The sequence below is a fragment of the Erigeron canadensis genome, chromosome 8, assembly GCF_010389155.1.
Source record: "Erigeron canadensis isolate Cc75 chromosome 8, C_canadensis_v1, whole genome shotgun sequence".
Lineage (NCBI taxonomy): Eukaryota > Viridiplantae > Streptophyta > Magnoliopsida > Asterales > Asteraceae > Erigeron > Erigeron canadensis.
The window spans coordinates 31,471,647-31,490,301 of record NC_057768.1 but is presented as its reverse complement, the minus strand read 5'-3'; the positions used below and the strand labels follow the sequence as shown (position 1 = coordinate 31,490,301).

Genomic DNA, 18,655 nt, shown 5'->3' with positions numbered 1-18,655 from the left:
AATCATCTTTCAACGGGCTATAGAATTAAAGGAATTCCGAAATTAAAACCAAGATTTTCAAATCTGGACTGATAAACTGAACCGAGAACCGTAAAGCTAACCTGTCAAGTTGGGCCAATGACCTGGTGACATTGACACTTTGGTCTGTCTGGGTTGTTCGTTCCTCGTTACAAAATTCAATACAAGACATTATCAAAAATATGAATCACCTTTTTAGTTATTGCATAATCTGTTGCCATTTTGTTTCCTTGATGTCGGATTTTACGTATCACACTCTTACATTCATTATACATTCTTACGTTCATTATTCCTAAATTTCTAAATATAGTTACAGTGTAGCTTATCGCGTTGAAATTATTTGAGTTGAAGCAAATCAAAAAACTAAAAACAAATTAATAAAACTGATACCCAAATGGTTTCAACATCTTTCAACCATACATATTTGGCTGAATTTTGGTTTTAGTTAAATAAAATTGGGAGGGCTGTATTTAACGTGCATAAAAAAACTTGTACATTTCATATTAAAAGTCTGCCCCCTGATTTTCATGGTAAATATACAAACAATTTATGCACCTTAAACACAATCCCAAAGACTGTATTTAGCAAACCCCAATAAAATTAGTAATGGTATAAAGACTCCCATTTGTACATGTCTGTGTCACCCAAATTGTAAGTTGTAATCTACAATGACATCGCAATTTTTGCAGTACAAGCGAAGTGAGTGTAACATCAAAGGAGGTAACTTAATCGTTGGTAAAGTAAGGTAGTGTTGTCACTTATGTTTTATATCAATTATTTGGTTATTACATTTGCATAATAGTTAAAAGAATATGTATAACTATAAAAGTGATTATTAACGTTTAAAAAGAGTAAAAACACAATTTTTAAAAAGCATATAAGATTGTATGAACATGCTATTTCAAAACGCAATGTGGTTGTAGTGAAAGGAAAATGTTTAATGTGTCTAAAAATTAAACCTTAAGTTGTGTGTAACAAAAAATGATTGACACGTAACAAAATCAATAGTTAAAAGTTATTGGCGGCTCATTGGTAAGGTCGTAAACTTTAAGAAAATCTATCAAGGTTCGAATTTCACTTTATATTAGGAGTGGACTGGGGGGGGGGGTGTTCAGTCTTGGGTTTCATCTTAGACACGCACGATTTGAGCTACATATACTGTCCAATTAGATATCAATATGATGTCTCAAATGCTAACTAAATCTGTATGCTAAAAAAATGAGAAAATGTATAATTCATTGTCCAAGATAGAATAAAATAGGTAATTTTTTAAGTGCTATCTATCATTCGTGAGGAAAAACACGGATAGTATTCAAAATGGGCTTTTGAATGGGCCTGAGACTGAGCCTGGTTCCCTGGTAAAGTTGTTATCGGAATTTCTGAATTTGACCTAGCCCAACAAAAATGCATTATAAATAAGCAATGAATCTCATTCTCAGAATCATCACACATACAACCCTAGTCCCTAACAGATTTAGTCGCCGTTATCATCAATTAAAAAAAACAATCTTTTCTTTTCATGTCTTGCTTTTTACTAAATTTTATTTATAAAACAAAAAAGCTCTTGTTTTGATTATCTTTTTGAGGTTCTAATGATGTTTTTGTGATGTGGGGGTGTGGATTATGAGATCATTTATTTACACAGTTATCCCTGTCTGATTAATTTTTTGATGTATACTTGTGATCTGACACATAACTCCACTACTATCATTATTTTCGTTTTTTAACCGGAAGTATTCATTCATATATATCGTATGTCCAAGATATAACACCAAATGAGTATACGTCTGATTCTTATGTTTGACACCAAATCTGTGGTAGTTTTGATATTTGGAATCAGGCGTATATTCATATGGTGTTGTATGTATTGACATATACGGAAAGGAAGAGAATATTGGCAATAAAAACACACTGGGGCGTTTATATTAGCCGGTGAGCTGCATAAATTTATATTTTATTATCTTTTTGTTTTCATTTAAGTTTGAAGTCTGCTAACTCCCTAATTTATGACTAGTTAACATGTAATTTGGCTACCGGCATAATATCTTCTGTTGGAATATAGTTGAAAACAATCATTGAAATCAAAACGCACCGTATATAATTTGTATAAGGAAATACGTAATTGACTTTTGAATTGGGATTGTTTACAAAGTTCATCTATATATGAGATTAATGACAAGTTATCGCTTCTAATATGTACTGATCGTTTGTTGTAAAAACTATATAACATGCCAACCTAGAGAGGTATGATCTATCAAAGACTCAAAAGTTAGTGTAATGAATGCCAATAATCCGTATTCAAATTGCAAAATACAGGAACCTTTGAAAGTGGTTAAAGAGTTTTATTTTACTCTACCAATATATATATAACAAATTCCAAAATTCATTACTAAACAAATAGAAGCCCCTAGATAAATTCCAACTTTGATTTAATGGTATTATTACCTAAATTATTATTAGGTAAATACAACATTAGTCTTTTTCATTAATTTGCACTTTTTTATTTTTTATTAATAATTTCTACCAATAATTTACACTTTTTGTTTTTCATAATTAATTACACTTTATAACCTTTTGATCAAAATAATAATATTATTACCTAATTAATTTTTTTAAGTAAATATAACATTAGTCCCGTTCATCAATTTACATTTTTTATTTGTTTTTCATCGTTAATTTATACTTTTGGTCAATTTTCATCATTAATATATAATTTTAAAAGACATATCTACCGATATATATATATAACAAAGTTCTAAATTTATTTTCAAACATATAGAAACCTTAGATGAATTCTACTTTTGATTTATAACCATTAAATCAAATTTAATTATTTCATCTTTATTAAATGACAATATTAATACATATACCTTATATGATTAGACTAAATATATCATTCTTACATATATACTTTTAATAATATTTATATTAAAAAAAACAATCAACTCTATAGTATAGCCGATAGCGTAGCGTTATCCAATATGTGACAATTCCATAATGATTAGTCCATAAAATATTAGATTGTTCACAATTTTGAAAATTTTATCATATATTGTATTGGGCTTTGACTTACCATAATCAAAGAAATATAGCGCCTATATAAAAGCCAAGTTTTTGGTCTTTGTTTTTACTTAGCCGGTTACCAAATGAAGAAGGGTTCAATTTCATAAGAGTAGCTTTAAAATTTTATTTATTATCTTCAGGATTTTTGTTAATCCATGTTTTGTTAAATTAAATGTAAGGAAAGAAATTTGGAAAATTAATTCATTATCAAATATTTTATTAATATAATTAGTTAGTATATACTATAAGACAGTTGAACTAATGACTTATTAACCAATCAAATCGTTTAATTTTATCAAATTGATCATTTAGATTAATCATAAATTAAACATCTTAATAATCATTATGTAAATATATTGTTATATTAATATTTATATTAATTTGTAGAAAAACTTTTATTAAGTTACATTTTATTTTTAAATTTACAATCATTTAATTAACTAAAATAATTTTAACATATGAAATATCGTTTTCAAAAAATTATTTTAAAACCTAATGACTTATTAATAAATATTAGATTAGATTTTTATAAATTAGAAATATTAATATTTAGTTTAATATTTAATAGAAACATAATTTGAACTCTAGATTACATATGCCGATATACAACATCCTTATCCTTAACACAATAGGTTTCACAGAACATGGAGCGATCACAAAACAAAATACGATTTACTACAGAGGGTTACTTGAATACTAAATCCAAATCAATATGAACTCCATTCAAAACTCATTCTATATCTCAATCAAAAAGGTACATAATTTTCTCCTTTTTAATTATATGTTTTTTGCGTGTTAATGTTTAAAGTTACAATTGTTACTCAAATCAAGAGTATTAATTGTTACAAAGAATACAAAAACACAATCTTAAATGTTATCTAGTTATCATAGGACATGTGATTGGAAAAAAAAAACCTTATGCGTGTTATGGGTCCACATCATGATCAAATACATGTATACCTGAATGTCAAGTACAAGATCACAAGTATGTTTATATTTTAAATCTTAATTATCTTCTTCTAATAATATAATATTATGAGTACAACTTGTTTTAAAAAATTATAAAATAGAGAAATTATTATAGCATGTACCTTGTGTAATGACTACGGCAAATAATTCCATCAATATGTCTCGGCTAATAATCACAGTGACGAATCTATGGTTATTGTACTACAACTTACAAAATATAACACTTAGAACCGTGTATTTTCGAAATTATAAGTTTTTATGATTTAAATGCATGAAGATCTAATAATAATAATATCGTAAACCCCGCGTCCAGTGTTGGATACAGGTCTTAAATCTAGTAAATATTACAAAGTTTTTTATTTTCACAAAAGAAAATCACGTAATTAACCAAATTTCATTGTAATTATACGAAATTGGCTAAGTCTTGGATTTTCACGAAATAGCCAACAAAGTCGCAATATCTTGACGAAATAAAATCTTCAAAATCGAAATGAGAACATTAAAATAACAAAGGTTTTGTAGGATCGCTATGCGATCATGAGAATCACAATGCACAATTATCTGCAGAATCTCTATAAGATCGTGCAGAATCTCTACGAAATTATCATAATTGCATTGCGAATCTGCAGAGTCTCATTGCTATTTTAAAGTTCTCATTGCAATTTTAAAGATTTCATTGCTATTTTGTGAGCTATTGCGATTTTGTTGGATATTTTGTGAAAATTCAACAAAATCTTCTAATTTGGTATAATCGCAATGAAATTTGGCTGATAACGTGATTTTCTCTTAACAAAATTGTATGGGTTAATGTATTACAAATGAGTTCTAACTCTATTTGGAAGCATAGTCTGCCCATTGTTAAATTATACGCTATCCGTTCCAATTTAAATGTCATAGTTTGACATTTTGGGTCTCTTTTGGTTAACTTTGACTCTTAGTTTTTTTGTTTGTGTTATATAAAACTTGCTATAAAATATATGAATAGATAGAATTTTAAATGTATTTTAGAATAATATAACTTTCATTAAGTATTATATAAAACATATAAAATTATTTATGATCAATATGTGAAAGAAAGACTTAGGGGGTGCTTGGTTGGATGTATTTAGGGGGGTGGGGAATGGGTAAGATAATCATTAATGATGCTTGGTTAAGAAAAAAGTGGGTAATCAATACTAAAAGTAGGTAATGACTGACCCATTATACAATAATTTGGGAGGAATGACTATCAATACCCCACTCCTTCTCTAACATCCCATTATTATTATTATTATTAATTATTATATAATATATTTTATAATGATAGTATTCCTTACCCATTACCTTTCCCATTATTATTACCCTTACCCTTTCCCCTTTTTGTACCAAGCACCCCCTTAGTAAGTCAATACAAGACATTTAAATTTGGACGAAGGGAATAGTAATTAGTGTATTTAAAACTTAGTCTAAGTAATCATAGGGCTCGTTTCTTTTTTTAGTCATTAAGTGCTGAATGTATTAAGTGGTTGAATGCATAAGTAAAATAAATGTAATTGACTGTTATTTTTGTTTATTAAGTAAAAAAAGAAACATGAAATTTGACAAGGGCTATTAAGTTCTTAGCTATTAAGTTCATTAAGTAAAAAAGATACAAGGTCATAGTGTCTTTAAAAAAAACAGGTTTTTAATAGTTCTTTTGCTCAAGGGCTTTCGCAAGTCAATCAGTCATAAATAAGCCTCTATGTCACACCCCGTTAAAGCGAAATACTTAAGATGCACATATAAGTAGTATAATACTCGATAGTCAAGATCGTAAAACACATAACTTTAGTAAGACTTACATAAGTACCTCATTTAATTACAAAAGTTTGACAACATAGGATCGATTTAATTAACAAAGTAGGACAAAATAACGTTAGTACTTTACATTGACAAAAGACGCAAAAGACTCCAAGCATCGAAGACTAAAGAAACTAAACAAAATTGTCTATTATCCTTTATTATAGTACATGTAATAGTGTGTAAATGTAATGGATGGAGTAACTTGGTAAGAAAAAGGTCAAAAATGGATTTTTCCAAAAGCAAATTGATGAAGGTTTGAGGTTACTTGAGTACTTTGAATGTTCTAATTAAAACTGGATCGGTAGTTGATGATGTATCCCTCCGAATCACTGTATGAAGGATATCAATACGAAGCACCCTTATAAAGGGAAGAAGCACGAAGGTGCTTAACTTGACCAAGATACAAAAATGACTAATATAGATCCTTTCCAAATAACAAACACAATCTTTACCTAATTCGATCTCTCTAAGGGATAAACTCTCAAAGGAAACTAGAAAAAAGGAAGAGTGAAAAACCTAACCTTCTCCCTCAAGGAACATCCTCCTATAAAAGGAGGATGACTCCTTCATATACGATGATCACATTTATTCGGAACAACACCGAATAAACCCTAAATCATACGATAATTGATCGAACCATAACCCTATAAGTAGAATACAATTTGACGACCACTTCCATACACCTTCGTTGGCGTAAAGGAACACCGTTCCTACCTTCGGAGAATTTGCAACAAAGCCTAAAAACCCTTTAGGGTTTCACCTCCGAATCATAAGTCCTATTGACGTGGTTTGGTGCACAATCTGTAGTAGATCAAAAATCAAATCTCTTTGTGAAATCTATGTTGTAATTTTGTCTCTCACTCTTTGTATTTTGTTTGTTTGGCTTGTTAAATTTAACTGGGTGGTTGAACAGTTGAACTCAAGTCCTTGATGGATCTTTAGACCAAAAAAGAACACAGAGATATATTGGAATGTTTGGAGCTGCTAATTTTTAAGTGGAATTATGTTTTTTTCTTTTAACGACAATATCTTAATCTTAATGTTAATATACACTAAAATGCAATTAACCTAACCTTAATTGATCAATCACAACCCTTAATTTCTCAAACTTAATTAAATCAATGCATGTCTAAATTAATTTATACTTTTTGGTTTTTAATCACCAATTTACACTTTAACTCAATTTTAAAAAATTTTAATACTTTATTACATAAGGTTCTCAAATAACAAAATATAACTGAAAGTTAGAAAGATATACATTTTGATTAATACGAATTAATATTTATATCAATAATTTATTTTATATTATTTTTAATTGTAATAAAACTAATTATAATATTGTTTTTATTAGTAATTGTAATTAAACTATAGAGAAAATGTCACAAATAGTCCCTGTGGTTAGTCACATTCGCATTTTGCCCCCTGTGCTTTTTTTCGTTGCAACTGGTCCCTGACTTTTTTATTTTTGTTACTAGAAACTCCTGACACTAACTTCCGTTACTTTGGGCCGTTAAAACCCTCACGTGCATATCACGAGAGGGTATAACCGTCTATTTTCCAACCAGAAGGACTATTTGTGATATAAACAATTTTTAATTAATTATAGTTTATATGCTCCTAATTTGTAAGCATGAATCATCAGTTTTTGTATCCATTATTTATGTCTATCAAAAATAAGAAGCATTACAAACATCATAGTTCATAAGAAGAAAAAGAAAACGTTGATAATGATGATGATGATGATGATGATTTGGCACCACAAAACATACATCAATGTATCAAACTGGAGGCACCAAATCAAGATACAGATGATGATAAATGAAGACACCATATAAACAAATCTGTACATAATCATTTCTAAAAACCCTTAAAAATAAAAATTAGTGGATTTTTTAATTTGAGTTTTTGGATCAAAAATATCAAATGAAGAATGGTAACGATTGTGGTGGGTTCACGACGGTAGTGGTGCGGTAAAAGTGGATGGTCAGATCAAACATCAGGAGGGTGGTCCGGCATAGCAATTCCAGTGGCGGCGGCGCTGTATCTTTTTCTTTTTCTTTGATGGGTGCGATGGTTGGGTGGTGGTGGTGCTGGGGATGATGGCGATGGCAGTGGCTAGGTGAGAACGTTGCAGCTTATCTTTTAGACCATGATCATTTTGCTTTTGTGTCATTAACATCTTTAGTAAAGATCAAACGGTGTAAATGGGAACAAGCTTATAAAAAATGAAGGGGTTAGTAACATTACTTATATTCAACAATTCACTCCTCATGGTTTTGGTTTCTTGTAAATATTTTGTTAGATTGGAATGATGAAAAAGTCATTGGTAGTGATGAGTGAAATAAAATCTGAAATAATACATTAGATATTTATGTGAGGTGCACATAAGTTTTAGAAAAGGGTAGTGAAGAAGTAAGGTTTTTTTCTATCCGATTTCTTAGTGAGATTGAATCTGCTTGTTATGTAGATATATGCATATAATTTTATGTATATAAGTAGCCGGAAAAACATGTTTCGTCGGAATTATATGTGGGAGTGGCCGGAAAAAGGAAAAAAAAGAATGAGGAGGAAGATGAATGTTGTATATGTATCATTATCACAAATAGTCCTTGTGGTTGGCAAAAGGATGGTTATACCCTCGCGTGGTATGCACGTGAGGGGTTTAACGGCCAAAAGTAACAGAAGTTAGTGTCAGGGACTTCTAGCAATGAAAATGAAAAAGTCAGGGACTAGTTGCAACGAAAAAAAAACACAGGGGGCAAAATGCGAATGTGATAAACCACAGGGATCATTTGTGACATTTTCTCTAAACTATTATTAGGATAATTATTGCTGTTATTGATAATTGGAATCAAAATATATTTAGGCTACAAAGTCTTCATATATAAAGTGAACACTACAAATAAAATCACAACACACGAAATCTTTGAAAGCCCTACGAACCAACCACTACTTTTAATTGTTCTTAACAACCATGACTAACGAACATAAACTTTACTACTTTTTTACAAGACATGAATGAAAATTCAGTCAATTATCTAATCAAAGTTAATATATTTGTTTCTCTGGAAGAGTTTGTATAACAGAAACTCTGTTACATCATCTAGCCTTGATATGATTTCGCATTTAGTTAACATCTGAATATCTCAATTTTTTTTAAGTATATTTTTACATTTAACATATAAATATCTTTTTTGTTCCATATATCAATTTTTATATTAATAATGTTATAAAACTCGTGTATTTAACATGTGTATATGATCTAATAAAATTTACTAAAAATGCTACTAAGAGGGCTGATGTTTTGATTCTATGCACCAATCGTGTTTTTTGGTCCATTTTACCTTTGGTCCTCTACACCATCATGTAATGTAATATTGTGCATATTATTGTCACCGAAGCTAGTTGCGGGTTGCACCAAAACAACCAGTTGCCTGGCATCTAGCTATTTAGCGGAGTTTTCCTCAAAGTCTCAAACCTTTCTGTAATTTGTAATTGTCTTAGAACTTTTTCAAATTTTTTTTGCTTAACAAAGAAAATAATTTTTTTTCTATTTACTAATTTAAACATTTTCACCTAATTTTATTTTTTATAAAATTAGTGTTTGTATCTTTTTATCTTCCTAGTACATAGCTAGATGCCTAGATTATATTTTTGATAATATTCCATCTCTGTCTTAAAAAAACACATTACTAATGCACTATTTGTTGTTAAAATAAAATAAAATAAATACACTCCTATTAAATCATTAATAATATTCGGAACCTTCATGTTACAATTTCATGAGTCTAATTTGATATAATTTGGTATAGTTGACATCCTCGTAATAAAGAAGAATTAATTTATGACTGCTCGTACACTAGATGTAGATGTGCAAGAAAAAAATGGTTAACCAAACCGAACCGATTTATAACCGGTAACCAAAACCGATTAGTAAACGGAATAGTAAAAACCGATTATAGGTTACCGGAAACCATCAGTTATTAACCAATTACTCTTTTCAAAATCAAAATCGATTATTAACCGGTTAACCTATAACCGGTTAATTATTTCAAATAATAACCGGTTAACCTGTTAATTACATATTATATACATATTACATATATATGTCAATCATATTATATACAGTCACTGATATATAACCGAAAAGATCGCATCATCAAATGATTTCATAAGCTTTCATATATCTATACTAGATATAGATTAATGCTTATTTAATCAGATCCAACATCAATTTTTAGTTATTTTGAAATTTGGGATGATGAATTTTGTTTTGTGTTTAGAAAATGATGTTTATTTGAAATATGAGTTTTTTTTTTTGAATATAGGTTCATTGCTCATACTTGTAATGATTGTTTTTCCTCATTGTTCATCACTTTCTCAATATTATAATGGGCGGTTTTAAAAAAACCAAATAGGTTAACCGGTATTGATTAACCGGTTATTATTAATCAAAATCGCTTAGATAGGTTCCAGTGTTAAAACCTAGAAACCGGTACAAGTTAACCGTAAACGATTATTACTGTGTAAAAAAATAACCGAAACCGAAATGGGTTTACTTCTTGCACCTCTAATTAGATGTATATGTTTGCGTGACATGAGGGAAAAAAATCAAAAAATAAACGGCGGTTATTAGAGATGTAACAAGTTCATATATATAGTTCATTAGGCCATTTATCATGGGTAGCAGTACATCTACAAAAACTTTAGATATCTAAAACAGATGTATATATATTATACTGCATAGCTAGTGTACAATTGTATTAAACATATATTGTTATAAATGACTCAAATTGGTTTTAGATAATGTGTTCATGAATGAATAATTAGGATAAAATTAGTTTGTATGCAAAATAGGTGAAAAGATAGAAAATGTTGTTTGACTAATATATGGCTAATTGGGTATAATGACCAAATACATTAGAAGAAATGGATAAAGGTTGGTAATCGACTTTGAAATGGGTTAGTCATTAGTGGGGCTATAAACGAGTTTAGATGATTACTTGGATCATTAGAAAGTGTTAAATGTGATTATATTTGAAAACTAATAATTTTAACCCAAACGATTCAAAAGAGGCATAATGTATAATAATGGATATATGGTTTAGCCTGAAAATGCTGTTAACGTTTAAAACGAAGTTTAATAAACTTGATGGAATATTTCTAAATTAAAATGTTATCAAAAAGTTCGTTTTTAATTAAGTCTTATAAGAGAGAATCTGATGGATATTATTAAAACGGGTCAAATAAGATGTCATAATGGGTCACGATAGTTATGTTACCATATATTCAAAATGAAATATGATGGATCTATGTGTAAGTTGCTAATTATGTGTTTATAGTTATGTGGATACATGTGATTAGATGATTGATGTTAACTTGAATATTCAAGGTCAGTTAATTTTAATATTTTCGTATGTGCCACGTCTTTTTGTGTCGATTAATTTGGTGCCTCACACCTTAACTCTAGCTCGGGGTGAATTGGAAGAAGTAGTATCGATCTTGAATTCTGTAGATATACGTTTTTAATTAGTGAAACCAACAATGATGTTCAAAAAACACAAAAAGAAGCACAAATATGTGTGTACGTATCCGGGTGATATACTAACAACCAATCATAATTGTCTAAATAACTCTAACAGCCAATCAGAAAAAAGCACATAGATTATCATTAATATCCTTCCTATGGTAGTAATCTTAAACTTTCCGTATTTATCGGAACCGACTCTATCAATGTAGGTGTATAAATACCCCTAGGCTACATACGAATACATGCACCAACATTCCCGTCTCATCTTTTCTCAGAACAGGTTTCTATTAATCATGTTTGTTAGTAGTATTTCTTTTCTTTACATAATATAATATAGCGATTTCTTAAAGTTCGTTTGTAGATTTTTTTTCTTCGAAAGGTTTCTTAATTTTGTATATATGTTTAACACTTTTTTAGTTAGTTAACTAGTTTAGTAATATTCATATATACCTAATTGAACGTTTGTTATATCATCATCAGTATCTCGAATCTAAAACGCCCGATGGCTCGTACAAAGCAAACTGCTCGCAAGTCTACTGGTGGAAAAGCTCCAAGGAAGCAGCTGTCTACTCAATATCATAAGGTTCGATATATAAACTCCAATTACTATTGTTTATTAATTAGTTATATATATATAAATATATGTGGGATACTTTCTCCGAAAATTCGTTCTGCTTTCTATTCTTATGTTTAGTTGATTAATTAGAGAGTTTTTTTTAAGAAAACGACTCCAACAACCGGAGGTGTGAAGAAGCCTCATCGTTATCGTCCTGGAACTGTTGCTCTTCGGTAATTTATTGATTAAGCCTCTCATTCAAACTTTTTCTTCGTACATTAAATCTTAGAATATATGTCGATCGAGTTTCATGTTGGATTAACTTGCCTTACGACCCTGACCAATTGAATCATGTTTGCATCGGGAATTAAACTTTACTAATATATGTACGTTCTTGATTACAGTGAAATCCGCAAGTATCAGAAAAGTACCGATCTCTTGATCAGAAAACTGCCGTTCCAGAGACTTGTTCGTGAAATCGCTCAGGACTTCAAGGTGATTAATTAATTACTACTTGTTTCAAATAAATATTAATCAAGCGAACTGTTAAAAGTATTCTAAGGATTCAATTGATGATATATGCATGTTGTTGGTTTTGTAGACTGATTTGAGGTTCCAGAGCCATGCTGTCTTGGCACTTCAAGAAGCGGCCGAAGCATACCTTGTGGGACTATTTGAGGATACCAATCTGTGTGCGATTCATGCCAAGAGGGTTACCATCATGCCCAAAGATGTTCAGTTGGCTCGCCGTATCCGTGGGGAGCGTGCTTAGAATCTCCATTAGTTAATGATTGAGTAATCAATTAGATTTGTTTAGCTTGAATTGAAGTTTATGTTAGCTTTGCATACTGCAACTTTTGTTTTTGTTTTTTTAGTTTCTTTTGGTAACAACATTGTTAGTTGATTTTGGGATTACTCTTGATATATATGAAAATTGCTTATTAGGATCTCTTATTTTGCTTCACACACAATTTATTCTTTTGCTTAACAACAGCAAACAAGAATGCACCAAATACAGATGCAATTACTCACTACTTTTGCTTAATCATCAAGCTATACCAAAATCGGCTTGATTTGGCCAAGATGACCATCAAGTATTCTAGTTTAATCCTAGGTTTACTTGACCACCACGTACGTATGAGAATCCTAAGTTACATACATTTAAAATTGAGATAATCAAATAACATTCAATTTATTGGCAAACCATGTGACTTAATTGGTCGATTAATTCCAATGTCATATACATCTTTATACAATGCTAAAACTTAGATCCTGCAAATGATCTTGAGCAATTGTGAGGATATATATATATTTTCGTGCTATAGGTCTATTATGAGGACTTGTGATTTTAAATTAAAAGAGTCGAGAATCTATACATATATAAGAACTTTTTTCCGGCCCACTACTTATATTCTTTTTTAAAATAACGTGTTAGTTGTTTAGTGGTTCGAACCCTAACTGTGACATCCAAGCGGGCAACGGTTGGAACTCGAAGGCACCGCTGTAAATCAAGGGTGCGATAACATACGGCCTGCACGCATCTGAAAAGGTAAATGTTCGAAACCATACAGAATTGAGATTCAATCCCTGATCTCCAAGCCCACATTCCCTCCCCCGAACCCCAGAGAGGCCCAGTTGACCACTTGATCTAAGACCAAGTGGTTTGCCACTAATAATATTAATCACCCACTCTACAACTTATAAAAACATTTTTTATTTTTAGAATAATATTTAAATCTACTCCTAGTTCTAAATTACACGTACGCATATTTGGGGTGAAACTTAGGACTCTCGAAACATTATTGTCTTTTGAAAAACTTTTAGTATTAACTTATAGACTTAAGGGAACAACGAATCAACAGTTTATATTTTTAACCCGTATATGACCTTAATTAATTGTTAAACACCTTATAAGAAGGAAAAGAAAAAAAAATAAAAAAAAATCAAAAACAACTTTCAAATTTGTAGTGTGGCGTACCAAATGGTGGTGTGTCGCGCATGACTCAAAGTTTTCCATTTTATAGTGCGGCATAACATTGTAAGTGGTTTCACTAAAGGAGGAGACGACGATAGCCCATTAATTAGAAGGCCCAATAAAAATTATAAGAGATGGCCTGAATAGAAAGTGTGATGTGCCTCAGGGACGGAGCCAGGAAAGTTTTTGCGAGGGGATAACTTTAGGTCATACTAATTATAAGAGTCCTATTTGAGAATGCCAAAATAAAAACGGGACCTAGATCGAAAATAAAAAATGGACCATCAAAAGAATTTGTTATCCATACCGTGTCTAACGTTTATATTTAAAAATACAATACTTCATTCTTTTTATTAAAAAACAAAACAACTCAAGTTTTTTTAATCTCCCAATGAAAAAATCTATCTTAAAATTAATGTTTCAATAACCAATGACATTCAAATAATAACCTTATTACAAGTTGACAACGAAAGTAACATTTGTATTTATTTCCTACTTACTTTTGAAATTTTTTTTACAAATATATCATTTAAATTTTAAAAAATTACATTGTATTAAAATCGAAGTGGGACAGCTAACCCATTGTCCCCATGCTGATGTGCCTAGTGGCATCAAAGGCCTGTTGTGCTCAGCCGAAGTATTAATTAGCTTAGCTAGCGGCCCATTAAAATCCACGTACATACGTGTTCTGCTAGCTGTGATGGGCTATTGAGGTTACTAAGTTGTAGAGGTGCAAATATCAGTTAACCGGTTCTGGTTATTTTTTTTAGTAACCGAAACCGGTTATTTTTTTTTTATAAAAATAACCGGTTTCGGTTAACCTATACCGGTAATAACCGGTTTGTGTTTGGAAAAACCTTAACCGGTGTAATCGATTTCGGTTAATAATAACCGGTTAACCTATTTCGGGTTTTTTTTAACCGTTAATATAATAGGCTGCTGTTATGATGACACGTTAATGCAATAGGCTAGTGTCTTCTTATCTTGTGTAAATAATAAAATGACACGTTATGTATATCTTATGATAATGATAATATCTATATCTATCTGTATTATATATACACACTCATATATATCCACATATATAAACGATTATAGAAGACACATATTTCACAGTTCACAAAAAAAAAAGAAACCAGAGCCGTTTGTTGCAGATGAAGCACACCCATTTCCAAATAATAACTTCAGATGTAAATACTAATCGTAATTGAAGTTAGATTTGATTTTGATTATATTGATGGACCACGGATGAAGAAATACAGCAACAGAGCATGTGGGTATTAGAACAGAGCATGTGGAATACAAAAGAGCATGTGGTATTTTGATAATAGTTGGTTATTATTATTAACCGATTATAGGTTAACCTATAATAACCGATTAATAATCGGTTCTCGTCATGGAATTGGTAATCGATCAAGAATCGTCGGTTTTTATTAACCTATGATCGGTTTGTACTCTCTCGGTTACTAACCGGTTAGGTTAACCAGTTTCTAGCCGGTTCGGTTAAGTTAACCGATTTTTTTGTGCATGTCTACTAAGTTGTGCCAACAATGGGTCTGCCTAATGGTTCCGGTCCGAGAAGGAATGGGCCAGGATGTACACGCCATTTTGTAATTGATCATTCTGTCGACGACCACCTCCTCGGACAAAGCCATTATAATTGGCATATATGACTATCGTCTGTGAAACCAAGAAGATTGATGTGGAGTACCTGATCGTAGAGACGGTATTAGAAAAAAATTTCAGAGGAAGCAAAATTAAAAAATTCATGAAATATAAATATAAAAGTGGTTAAAATGTTAAAAACTTATAAGCAATTTTTTAAAATCGATAAAAAAATTTTAAAAATACATAACAAAATCTAAATTTTGAGGGGACATTTGCCCCTTTGCCCACCATGTGATACCGCCCCAGTCTAATCGCACGATATGTTATTCCTCGAGAAGTAACAGAGACATAGTGTTTGCCAAATATGACCCATACATATACGAATGTTGGATTAATTAGGATTTTTAATTTGCAGTGCAATCAAACTTTGAAGGTAAAATCCACCGAGATGATTATGTAGCTAGATAATTAACCAGATATATAGCTAGTATCTTTTGCATGCAGTGTTAAGTTATCTGTGCTGTAATCGATGATTCATAAATCACCAATAACTACTATATACGTCCTTGATGTCTCAAATTAACTTTGGCTGATCGATCGAATTGGCAGAATTAGTATTTGACTATTTGGGTAGAGATGTTTTTAATGAAACAAATGATAAATGTTCGAAAAAGAAACACAAAAATAACATTTACTAGTACAAAAGAAACACAAAATATATACATGTGTATATCGATCCCGGGTGATATACCAACAACCAATCAAAACTGTCTAAATAATTCAAGCAGCCAATCAGAAAAAAGCACATAGATCATCATTAATTTCTTTTCTATTCCCAAAACATTCCGAACATATCGGAACCGACTCTACGATTGTGTGTGTATATATACCCCATACAAACATACGTATACATGCATTCAGTACCACACTAATTACATGTTCATCTGTCGCATATATCTTCTCTGTCTACACAGCAGGTTTCTTTTGATCTCTTAATAATTAGTTTTAAATCTTTAATTAGTACTATATATAATATAATATAATACAGTACCTAATTGTTTATCGATTGTATTCTTCATAAGGTTTCTTGATACGTTTAACTTTTTTAATTACGAGTAGTACGTACGTATATTATATATATATCAAGTTTTGTTTTTAATATATACTACTCCATATATATCATATACATATCTAATGTTTTAACTAAGATTTGTTTTTATATATATATATATCGTTATTAGCTAGCTCATCGATCGATCGATCTGAATCTAGCTAAAACGCAATGGCTCGAACCAAGGTAACTGCTCGCAAGTCTACTGGTGGAAAAGCTCCGAAAAAGTCTCTTATTTTTAAGGTATATATTATTAATCAATGTGATTTTCGTAAACAATTAATAAACAGTTGTTACTTACCTTTGCTCGATTATTTTTATATATGGTTTGTAATTAAATTATTGGGTATATAATTATATACGTACGTACAGTATGCTGCTTGTAAGAAAACTATTCCGGCGACTGGAGGGGTGAAGAAGCCTCGTCGTTATCGTCCTGGAACTGTTGCTCTTCGGTCAGCTAGCTTCTCCACTTAATTTTTCTTCTTCTAATTAAATTAACCTTAGAATATATCATACATATGAATATATACAGTGATATTCATCCGGTGCTATATGGGAATTAACTTTTACTAATCAATTATATATATATGTTTGTGATATCATCATGAATATATACAGAGAAATTCGCAAGTATCAGAAAAACACCGAACTCCTGATCCGCAAATTGCCGTTCCAGAGGCTTGTTCGTGAAATTGCTCAGAATTTCAAGGTGCTTAAGCATTACTTGTTATATGTATATCGATCTTAGTGCATATAGGTTATATAATGATGATATTAATTATATAGTCACATAGTTTGAAATACATATTCTAATTCGATTGTCAATTGATATTTCCTGCTTGTAGAGTGACTTGAGGTTCCAGAGCCATGCTGTGTTGGCGCTTCAAGAGGCAGCCGAATCTTACCTTGTGGGACTGTTTGAGGATACTAACTTGTGTGCCATTCATGCCAAGAGGATTACCATTATGCACAAAGATGTTCAGTTGGCCCGTCGTATCCGTGGGGAGCGTGCTTAAGTAGTAGAATCTTGATTTTGTTAATCATCATCATGTAATTTTGATCGTCTAGCTAGCTTGAATAAGTTTATGTTGCATTACATACTGAAACTTTTGCTTGTTCCTTTCTTTTGGCAATCTTAATTTGTTGGATGATTCTCGCTTTGCTTTTTTGATGTGGAATTGAAACTTTTGGAAATCTATTAAACGGGGTTTACAATCAATTGAGATTTATATACGAGTATTACTCCATACAATTACATTTAATCTTTATTGGTGTCTTCTTAATGATATATAGTTTCTGATATATTTCAGTTGTTGATCATGAACAATCAACTACCTCCCCCAATTAGGGATGCCGGCCATCCGGCCTGGTTTAAGTAGCCGCGAACTAGGATCCGATTAAAATCATTGTCTCAAATTCCAACCCGACGAGTCTATGACTACTTACCGGGTTTCCACACGGGTGATTGAGGATCCGTTATTAGCATTAATATTTTTTAAGTCAACAATTAGTCATAACGTTTATAATGATGACATTATCTGTGGCTTAAATCAATGACGGATCGATAGTGTTGATCGATGTTCATTTATCAATAACTGAGCTTTGTGGTTGTTCGACATTGCTAACTGATTTTGAGATTATATACAATATATCAATCACATTTGGGCTGGTCTTGGAAAAAAGAAAAAATTAACTGTATTAACTAGTATTATGTATACCTATCAAAAAAGAACTAGTAGTATGTAATTTTGAGAGGATGAACTTGAATTCTATTGATTGAACATTGAAGAATTGATATCAATAATCAATATGCTTCCAAATGTAAACATATTATTAATGTATATATAATACTCGAGATATGGAGTCAGGTGTACGGGTTCAATTTAGACTGGTCTTGGCCTTTTGGGTATATGATTGGTTAGGGGGATTTTCATTTATAATCGTATCCAGATTCGAATCTTCTAAAAAAACTTAAACAATTAACCCCCATATATACTCGAC

The 18,655-nt window shown here is 30.9% G+C and overlaps 2 protein-coding genes and 1 non-coding gene across 4 annotated transcripts; all 3 read left to right on the top strand.

The window, feature by feature from the left end:
- Positions 1–1,630: 1,630 nt before the first annotated feature.
- On the top strand, positions 1,631–1,714 carry LOC122580721. The gene has a single exon (XR_006320863.1). It is a non-coding gene; the product is annotated as a small nucleolar RNA R38 (small nucleolar RNA).
- A 10,165-nt stretch (positions 1,715–11,879) lies between these two features.
- Positions 11,880–12,729, top strand: LOC122579639 (histone H3.3-like). Of its 2 annotated transcripts, none has more exons than XM_043751847.1 (4): positions 11,880–11,984; positions 12,123–12,190; positions 12,362–12,452; positions 12,559–12,729. In XM_043751847.1, exons 1-4 carry the CDS (start codon positions 11,904–11,906, stop codon positions 12,727–12,729), a joined length of 411 nt encoding a protein of 136 aa, XP_043607782.1. In that variant the 5' UTR covers positions 11,880–11,903. The 2 variants fall into 2 exon arrangements, with proteins under 2 accessions (XP_043607782.1, XP_043607781.1); XM_043751846.1 differs by having other exon boundaries at positions 11,904–11,965; positions 12,110–12,190.
- A 3,737-nt stretch (positions 12,730–16,466) lies between these two features.
- LOC122579638 (histone H3.3-like) lies at positions 16,467–17,670 on the top strand. Its single transcript, XM_043751845.1, has 5 exons — positions 16,467–16,517; positions 16,782–16,894; positions 17,024–17,106; positions 17,273–17,363; positions 17,500–17,670. Exons 2-5 carry the CDS (start codon positions 16,823–16,825, stop codon positions 17,668–17,670), a joined length of 417 nt encoding a protein of 138 aa, XP_043607780.1. The 5' UTR covers positions 16,467–16,517; positions 16,782–16,822.
- Positions 17,671–18,655: the final 985 nt, after the last annotated feature.

Bases quoted from the DNA above. Each gene is read 5' to 3' on its own strand.
- LOC122579639 (XM_043751847.1), top strand. From the start codon at position 11,904: ATGGCTCGTACAAAGCAAACTGCTCGCAAGTCTACTGGTGGAAAAGCT. The intron at 11,985-12,122 runs GTTCGATATATA...GTTTTTTTTAAG, and splicing joins TGTCTACTCAATATCATAAG to AAAACGACTCCAACAACCGG. The intron at 12,453-12,558 runs GTGATTAATTAA...TTGGTTTTGTAG, and splicing joins AAATCGCTCAGGACTTCAAG to ACTGATTTGAGGTTCCAGAG.
- LOC122579638 (XM_043751845.1), top strand. From the start codon at position 16,823: ATGGCTCGAACCAAGGTAACTGCTCGCAAGTCTACTGGTGGAAAAGCT. The intron at 16,895-17,023 runs GTATATATTATT...ACGTACGTACAG, and splicing joins AAAAGTCTCTTATTTTTAAG to TATGCTGCTTGTAAGAAAAC. The intron at 17,364-17,499 runs GTGCTTAAGCAT...TCCTGCTTGTAG, and splicing joins AAATTGCTCAGAATTTCAAG to AGTGACTTGAGGTTCCAGAG.